The 9574-nt window shown below is 38.6% G+C and overlaps 1 protein-coding gene across 2 annotated transcripts in view; it reads left to right on the forward strand.

Moving 5' to 3' along the window:
- The first annotated feature begins 922 nt into the window (after positions 1-922).
- The window catches only part of LOC115016576 (nucleolysin TIA-1-like), a 9345-nt gene continuing 693 nt past the window's right edge, over positions 923-9574 (forward strand). Inside the window, exons 1-12 of one of the 2 annotated variants that reach the window (XM_029444403.1) lie at positions 923-1127; positions 2528-2624; positions 3342-3440; positions 5179-5233; positions 5724-5811; positions 6561-6636; positions 6796-6901; positions 7157-7255; positions 7375-7459; positions 7572-7710; positions 7867-8021; positions 8271-9574. The exon at positions 8271-9574 is cut by the window's right edge and continues 693 nt beyond it. In XM_029444403.1, the coding sequence (XP_029300263.1) occupies positions 1102-1127; positions 2528-2624; positions 3342-3440; positions 5179-5233; positions 5724-5811; positions 6561-6636; positions 6796-6901; positions 7157-7255; positions 7375-7459; positions 7572-7710; positions 7867-8021; positions 8271-8409 (1164 nt within the window). In that variant the 5' untranslated portion in view covers positions 923-1101 and the 3' untranslated portion in view covers positions 8410-9574. The remainder of the gene's footprint in view (positions 1128-2527; positions 2625-3341; positions 3441-5178; positions 5234-5723; positions 5812-6560; positions 6637-6795; positions 6902-7156; positions 7256-7374; positions 7460-7571; positions 7711-7866; positions 8022-8270) is intronic. The other variant, XM_029444404.1, reaches the window with a different exon arrangement.

A 9574-nucleotide genomic window follows, 5' to 3' on the forward strand; every position in this document is an offset into this window, starting at 1 on the left:
AAAACATGTTTTATATTTCATGAAAATACCAGACACCTGCAATACAGCAGGTATTACTTACTACATGTAAGGTCAGCATGATTGTTGAGGATGTGAGGAAGTATTATCTGTAAGGATTTTAAATACATGTCTTTATTGTAGTTTCAGAGCTACAAGGATTTTTTTTATTAGACATTACATAGAAAACATTTTATTGTTAATTGCAAAGTGCCAATGTTGCAATTTCAAGTGTATATATATCTGCAATTTAAAAAACTGAATTTATAACTTTGAACTCATTCATTGTAAGCCAAGCAAGTAAAGCTGTTTAGTGCTACTTTTCATGGGTTTAGGATCCTTTTGATTTGAATTATTTAAAATGTACACACATTACCTCCTGTAAAGAATAATTAAACCTTTTTTCAGCCTCTCATCCTACAATCAAGTTCCTTCAAAATAATTTTGGGATACATTGGGCTGCAAAGAGGACATTTCAGAGAAGTAAAGTAAGATTTATTTTTCCCAAATAATATTTTCTGAATGTTGAAATACTAGCATGGATTGTTTTTCAGTGTATACAAAACAACATATATACATGTTGAAGTGATCCCTTAAAGGGGGCCAAATGTATACTGTGAGTACTGTGAATTAATGGAAATAATTTTAAAATAAAGTGCATAAATAAATAAGAAAATATCAGTAGATATATTATTCTTCATATTATACAAAAAAAGCAGCACACTCATCTGTCTTTACACCTTGTAATAGACTGAAAATACTGCTCATATTCTTTATGAAAAACTGTAAAACAACAACTTGACTTTACATTTATACATATGAAAAAATATGTGTTATATACATGTATTATTCAGTTGACAGCATTTTGTAACATGCCTTGATGTTGTCTTTGGCTGAAGAGCTGCGCATGCGCGTTTGGGGTTGGCCCCGGTCGTTCCGCCATCTTTGTCGGCTGCCCATTGTTCACTCTGGAGCTAACATCGGCGGTTAATCAGTTCATACTGCGCAATAAAATAACTTGACGGTGTCACAGGCAGCTGCCTGCGACAGTCGTGGATTTGCTCTCAGGGTTGCGACTTGTTCTCGGCCAGCAAGTTAAACAGAATGGACGATGACCAGCCCAAAACCCTGTAAGTGTGTGTGTGTGTGTCTGCCTGCGTTACCGTTAGCTAACCGCTTGTGTCCGTCACGTAGCTAATTTAGCATTGATGCAGCGTATTCCAGTTCCCAAACGGAGAGATTTGGACCTCCATACTCAATTCAAAAACCATTTATTACGTATGTATATGTATGTTTTTAAACCTAATGTGATAACATAACATCTAAACACATCGTAATCATCTACCATCTGGTCAATTCGGCTCATTCGTTGACGCTAACTAATTCCAGAAATGTCTCAAATGAACGCGTCGGTTCACACCAATTACCAAAGAAAATTGAATTATTATTCAAATAAATGCTGTGTGTTGGGTTCTGTGTATGCCGAATGCCGAAGTGACTTGCACAGATTAGCCATATGTATCAGAGCCTGTTCTACGCTGCAAGTATGTCTGACGATGAACAGGAGAACACTGAATTGCCTGATTTTTCTAAGGAGTTTGGTGTGCTATCGTTACCCCCATAACGTTTCATGGGCGATAGAATCGTTATTGCACAGGCCTAGGAACCTACTTGTATGGATATTTTTGTTACCAGTACCCTCGCTAAACATAATCTAATGCTGATGTTGATTTGATAATTTGGTTAAAGGGTTATTTTAATTACCTGGGTGAGATTACTTTACATCTATTTAAAGCCTGCAGTGTTGTTAGACACGGTTAGCCGAAGACGTTGCAATAATGTTAGAGGTCCCTAGTTGCACTCTGTTTGGATTATATTAATACAGACCACACAATAGTTTGCCATTAATGGTTTTGTGATTTCATTGTTTTAAATCATTAACTTCAATCCTGAAGCTGTATTTGAAATCTCGTTTTTGCTGGGTGTTGGTATCTATTTTTTTTAATGGTGCGTGTGCGCGTGCGCGTGTGTGGTTTTTGCATTTACACATACATTAGTCTGTTATGGTGATATTCCATGGGACTGTGGATTTTTAAATTGTTTTTGTTGTATGTTACAACCAAACAACAACAAAAGAAGACATTTAAACACCATTTTAATCAAGATAAGCCATTTATGGTTTAAAGGCAAACTCAGGCAAATCGATACAAACGCAACACAATTTAAAAAGGATTAGTTGAGCTAATCTACTTGTACATTTGCAAACAAAATACAGGGGAGGCAACCACCCCTTTACCTAGTGATCTAGGTATGTGTGTGTATACATAAACAATCTGCAACCCCAGCCCCAAAGCTGCTGAGCAACTTAACTTAATGTTTATGTCCTGGGCTGGATTTTTCATATAATCACAATAGTAATAGTTGGAGGAAAAACTTTGATCCTGCTTCAGCACCTGCACAAGATGTCAAATATCCAGTTACATCCCAAAACTACCGTCTAACTACCGTCTGTGTCTTCTGTCCATTGTAGGTATGTGGGTAATCTGTCCCGGGACGTGACAGAGGCCCTCATCTTGGAGTTGTTTGGCCAGATTGGACCCTGCAAGAGCTGTAAAATGATAGTAGATGTAAGTTCATTTGTCGTCTTTTTTCACTTTATTTAGCTATTTCCCCCTCTTGCCTGAGGGGATAATTTGGCTAGTACAATTCAAGGACAACTCAGAGGTTTATCCTGTTGATCCAAAGCGTCCAGGTTTATTTTGGCCTCCAATTTAATACCAAACTATCTATAATGGTAAATGGACTGCATTTATATAGTGCTGAAAACCTGTGTATACCTACTTTTTTTCCCACACAGTAAATTGATCAGGAATCAATAAGAGGATTGATATCAATAAATTCCCATCCCTATTCATGACGGTGCCCCCTATTTTGAATTAATTCAACCATTGTGGTATCATAGATGGAGACCTTTCAATACAGCCAATCAAATCTTGTGTGGAAAACCGCTAACATCAGTTTGCAGGCTAGTTAGCTAATTGGCGGCTCAGCTGCAGCATATTAAACAACATGTAAACATAGCTGTGAATGTCCCTTTAATCTGTTTAGACTCTGGTGTGGTCCTAACTCTTCAATAACTATCAGCGTGTTTAGTTATTGTGTATGTTTGTTTACCTTGTCTCACGTCCTCTATGGTGCAACTCTCCTGTCCATCGAACACTACACCGACACGCCCCTCCAGCCAGCTGACACGAAAAGGACATTTTTTCCCTTCCTTTTTTTAACAATTAAAAACATTTAACAATACATGTGATTTTAATATTTGTGTTTCCTGTCCACTCCAGACAGCAGGTCATGATCCGTACTGCTTTGTGGAGTTCTATGAGCATAGACATGCCACTGCCACAATCGCAGCAATGAATGGTCGGAAAATACTGGGTAAGGTAAGCTATCATATCTCCTGGGTGAGTCCACTATGGCGAGGCTGGGTGGGCAGGGTTGAAATGAAGCGGCTGGAAAAACTTGTATCTTTTTTAGATCTTATCTTACTTCCCTGTTCCTGCTCCACTTCACTTAATTTGTTTTATTCCCCTGTGCACATTCTTCTTCTTTGCACAAGCTGAAATGACCACCCTGAGCTCTGTCATGTTACTGCTGTGAAGTATCTGAATCTTTAAAACACAATGTCTAAATACTCAAATGTGAGCTTTTGGTTTTGTTTGTAATTGTTTCCTGGTTTCTTGCTTTCTTGTGATATTAACACAATTCTGTAGATAGTCCATCAAGTGATTTGATTAAATATACAAAAGCCTTGACGGATTAAAAAATCAATAACCAGATTATTATTGTGCATTTTACCCTTTTCTGTTTTCCTCTTCACAGTTGTAGGTTTAGAAGGCAAAACAATTGTGAAAATGAAGAAGAAATGTATAAATATTGCAGATACTGACACCATTTATGATTTTAATTTAGACCCATTCTTATGCTGTAAACAGCAGAAGCTATGAATATTTGAATATCTATTTGAGCAATATTGCTCTCATCGCACATTGTTTGGTCTTTAGTAGAATCGTGAAAAAGCCCAAGTTGACATATTGAAGCGTCTTGTTTTGTCCGACCAGGAGTTCAAAACCCAAGAATGTTTAGTTTAATATTATAGACGACTAAAACCAGCAAATATCCAAATAGTGATTCTTTTCCGGCATTTTTTCTTACAAAATTAGCTGAAATAATGTTTAGTTGATTATCAGAATAGTTGCTGAAATAAACTTGATTTTTAAGAGTTTAAGCATCTTATCTTTAGCTATTTAGGTTATGAAAGCATTAAAAAAAGACTCGGTTGTCTTTCCTTCTGTTGTGTTTTGTTAGACAGTTGTCACAAATACTGAACATACAGGCTTTAAGATCTTTTGCTGGCAGTAGCATTATATTACTTCATAAACTGATATCTTACGTTGTGTATTCACACAGTAACAAAGTGCCGTTTGGGTTTTCTCATTGCCACTTAATGCACCATGCTGTCTGTTTTTAATGAAGTGAGTTTGCCATCTGTTGATTGAGTGAACATGGCGCTGCTGTGTAATCATGCTACATGTAACATTCTTTGATCTACTTTAATTGATGCTCTTCTGTCGCCTTACATCTTTACTGCTATGTTTTCTTTTGCAAAGTTATTTCCCCATAGAATCCACATAAGAGCAACTTCAAGAGAAATACATTCAGTTGAAAATATTTTATCCTCAACAGGTATTGAAGGACCATTTGAGGAGTATAACAAGTTCGTAAAAATCACTTGTTTGTAAGTCCCTTGTTATTTGGACCTTACTTCCTACAGTTTTTCTCCAAAATCTTTACTGAGACTGAAATGTTCCTGACTATAAAGGTGAAATCTTGATATCCCTTTTTATATTCTCCTGTATTTTACTGTTTTTTAACTAATGCAAAGGTATGTAAACTTAGATAATGGCAATGGATAAATACATTTGTAGTGGTGGTTTAAAAACCCACGTATGGCATACAGAGACCAAAAGAAAAAAAGTTCTCAATCACAAAATATAAACGTAAAACTGGTGTGACAAAACCTCAAAGAAAAAGCAACTTCCTCTCTTCTGAAAGCGTTCTTCACTTCTCACCTTGTTGTTGTTTCTCTTCCTCCGCTCTCGACATCTGTCTCTCTTGCAGGAGGTCAAGGTCAACTGGGCCACGACGCCAACCAGCCAAAAGAAAGACACAAGCAGTGAGTAGTTCTTTAACGTTTCATTCTTCTTCAAGGTCCAAGACGTTTCAACGTAGAAAACATTGTCAATATTGAATTCTCAGTATTCAGGGGAACAAAATGACTTTCCTTCAGCGCTGCAGTAATACACAATTATTATTTTATTTTATATTTTATGCCAAACATCTGGAACATTCCTCATGAGATGACAAGACTGCTATTTAACAAAGGATAAAATGACAAATAGCCATATTATAAAGTACTACTTTTTTATTCCAAATAACAAATGGACTATACACTGAAAAAATTAAAAGAAATAAAACAAAATGTACCGAAACATGAGGTGCATCACACATGTAAAGATGCGCCTTGCTTTATTTATTTATTGTTTTAACTTACTTAATACGGTCTACAATAATAAAATAAGTATTGTTTGGATTGGATCATGTTTTTGACTCTATGTTTTCTGATTGTTTGTATGATCCACATTGTATGTTTTGTTTATTTGTAGGTCACTTCCATGTCTTTGTTGGAGATCTTAGTCCTGAAATCACCACAGATGACATAAAAGCAGCTTTTGCTCCATTTGGGAAAATATCGTAAGTGTATTCTCATGATCATTATTAGTGTGTGTAATTCTATATTTTAATTAAATTATATTCCACATCGCCTTTTAGTATCAGACAGGCTACTAAATCCTCTTTTATGGTAAATGTTTATGAATATGATATGTTGTTGTGTTTTTTCATTTCACTCTTGCCATTTCTTTTTCTTCTTTTACCCCCCCCCCCAGTGTTTTATGATCCCTTTTTGTAATAAAAGCGGTATATTAATAAAGTTTATTATATAGAAAAACATTTTTATGTCAACAAATCCAAGGAAATGACCAAAAGCCAGTAATGTGTGAGTTTGTCTGTGGCCACAAGCGCTCTGGTTTCTACTGAAGATGTAAACGGGTCACAAATATAGTTAATTTCTTATGCCACACATATATCTAGTAGGATAGAACGAGGAAGGGATGACATTTTGGACAGACGTGGATGTAAACTGCATCCTGACAGTTTGGGGGAGACATGCAACCTAATGTTAGTTTAAAACGGTTGAGTGATGTGAACTTGTTAGTGGAGACCTTCAGTGTTGTTTTTGTTTTTTTTAGTGGATTTGTTGACAAAAAGATAGAATATTAAAGTCTAATCCCTGCATTTAGTGTCTTTAAAACATGCTACAGTATATCATAAGAGCTACTTTGCACTACACACACACACACACACACACACACACAAAACATTTCCATATTTGTACAACTTTAATAATAACTTGACTAACTGTGTTTTGTGTTTGGGCATAGGGATTGTCGAGTGGTGAAAGACATGGCCACAGGTAAATCTAAAGGCTATGGCTTTGTCTCCTTCTTCAACAAATGGGTAAGTGTGCCAGTAATGCCCATGTGTTAGAGGACTGAGAAAACATTAGCAGGTTCTGATTGTTGACTCAGTTGAAGCTCAGGGTTTACATGCAGTGAGATGTTATGTGCTGGGTGACGGTGACTCAGGAGTTCGCATGTTTATCTTTTGCATAATCAGGATGCGGAGAATGCCATCCAGCAGATGGGAGGACAGTGGTTGGGAGGAAGGCAGATCAGGACCAACTGGGCCACAAGGAAGCCCGCTCCTAAAACTACAAATGAGAGTAAGTGTACTGTAATTAAATGTCTTCGCTCTCCTTGCGTTGCAAAGGTTTTCCAGATTTTCTGAAGCACCTGACAACATAAAATGACAGAATCTTCCATTTTATATTTAGTTCCTTCTGTGCATTTGTGCAAGATGTAAATCCATATATTAGATATTGTATTCAGCACATACAGTAGAAGCACACAGTTGTATTATAAGAGAGCTATTTTGAGTAAAGACATTCAATTAAAACCGCTCTAATTCTTTCTTTTAGCCACCAATACCAAGCAGCTATCTTTTGATGAAGTGGTGAACCAGTCCAGCCCCAGCAACTGCACCGTCTACTGCGGGGGGGTCACAACAGGTCTCACCGGTGAGTTGTAGAATTCAGCTGCTGGTTCAGACGTAGAAAAGTACCAGCTGTCATGGCCGAGCGATCTCTGCTTCGAGGCACACGTGAATATTAACGGTTTAATTTGTTTTTCTTCGTAGAGCAAACCATGAGACAGACTTTCTCACCTTTCGGCCAAATAATGGAAATCCGTGTTTTCCCAGACAAAGGCTACTCGTTTGTGAGGTGAGCTGACTTTGTGGTTGACCTGTCAAACATTAACTGAACCTCACTTACGTGCACGATGACGTGATATTCATCTGGTCGTCTTTATCTCTGATCTCTTCTCTGTGTGCAGGTTCAACTCCCACGAAGCAGCAGCTCACGCCATCGTCTCTGTCAATGGCACATCCATAGAGGGCTATGTTGTGAAGTGTTATTGGGGCAAAGAAACAACAGACATGGTTAGCCCCATACAGCAGGTACAGATGCCACAGGTAAGCACCAGGATTATCCCCAACACAACATTTAGTTTGTCTTTAATCCCCACCCTGCACGACTTCCGTTAAATAAGATCCCTGCTGGACTGCTTCTTCATGTCGCTGTGGTGCAATGTGATACTCTGCCTCTTAAAATATGATTGTGTATGTCAGCAGAACACGGTGAGCTTCGCAGCACAGCCCTACAGTCAGTGGGGTCAGTGGTACAGCAACACGGCTGCGCAGCAGATTGGACAGTATGTGCCCAATGGATGGCAGGTGCCGAGCTATGGAGTCTACGGACAGACCTGGGATCAGCAGGGCTACAAGTGAGTACCAGAGAAGATCCTTTCAGTTAAACCTTGTTTTCATGCAGCCATCTTGTTTTCGTTCCACTCCCTAAACCACTTTGTCTCTTGCGCTGGCAGTTGCTATCACCACGGCAACACCAAACGGGTGTTAATGGGTCGTATCGTGCTTTAATCATAGTCCCCATAGTAACCGTGTTTACATTGTGACAGCGGGAGGTTTAACTTCTAGCGTTTGTCTGACTGCATTGTTTCTGTCTGCCCTTACAGTCATTTACACGCTGGTGCCGGATGGACGGGTGTGGGTGCTGTGAGCAACGGAGGCATGGTGGAGCCCGGGCAGGGAGTCAACGGGACGGTGCTAACCAACCAGGCTGGCATGAGCACTGCTGGCTACCACACCCACTGATCACTGTCACAGTAGCCCTCTCTGAAGTCTCTGAGGCCACAAGGATGATACTCCGCTGGGAGATGGAGTGCATTAGATGTACTCTCTCTGAAAACACACAAAGTTATTCTGTTAGAGAGGCTGGTACGCCATTTTATCAACCTTAACCAGCCCATAACTTCACCCACTGCCCAAATCTGCAAGTGTAAAGAAAACAATCCACTCCAGAACACTTTTAAAACACTTTTAAAACAGCTAATTGCTAATGCACCTTTGCATTCCTGGGCCCATTTTATTGTTTGGCGTATTTTTGTAATGCCTGCAGATAACCGGCCAAATATAAATGATACGACCGTGTCAAGATATTTCTAACACAGCCACATTTTTAGTTTAAAAGGAGGATCAAGTAATAGTAAAATACCAGGTTTTGTTTGTTTTCGGCCCCTCAGAGCCAAAGAGCAAGGGCAGAATTTTATACCAATGTTTAACAATCATACGGGGAGAAGAGGCGACCAACTTCGCCACAGAAAGCACTCGATAGTCCATAGTATGTAGAGTTGTTGAGTAACGGGTGCCATTTTTTTTTTCTTTTCTCAATTGGAACCTCTCGCTCTCACTTCTCAAGTCTGTCCACCTGTTACTAAAGTGAAAAACAAAGTCCAAGCAAGTTCTCAGGATGTTGTCAAGTCATTCTGTGAAATGTAGGAAGTCACTGAGTAGAAGAAGTAGGCAGGTTGAGGGAAAAAGGAAACCACAAAACAAGTAAACATTCAGCGCTCCTTCACTTTCATCTCCCGGGACGGACGGAAGAGAGTCTGTGGATAAGAAATGTGTGTGTGTGTGCTTGCGTGTGTGCATGAACTGATGCTTTTACACACAAGAACAATGTCCAGTTAATCTCCCCCTGAAACAGAAAGGACTACGCCATCTTTCTTTCTTTTCTTTTTCTTTTTTTGCAACAGATGAAATAGTGTCATTTTCTTTCTTTTTTTTGTTTTGAGCAACTTTAAAATGCTGACATTGTATAAAGAGCCTTTTTTTGTGTGTTTCATTTCGGGACTGTCTTATAAAGAAATGTTGCAGTGACACCATCAAAATCATGTGACACGTGAGACTTTATGTTTGTTTATAAAACATCAAGTGGCTGGCAACTTTTATTTTTTAAATTAGACTTTCAATATCTCAA

This window comes from Cottoperca gobio, chromosome 12, assembly GCF_900634415.1.
Source record: "Cottoperca gobio chromosome 12, fCotGob3.1, whole genome shotgun sequence".
NCBI lineage: Eukaryota > Metazoa > Chordata > Actinopteri > Perciformes > Bovichtidae > Cottoperca > Cottoperca gobio.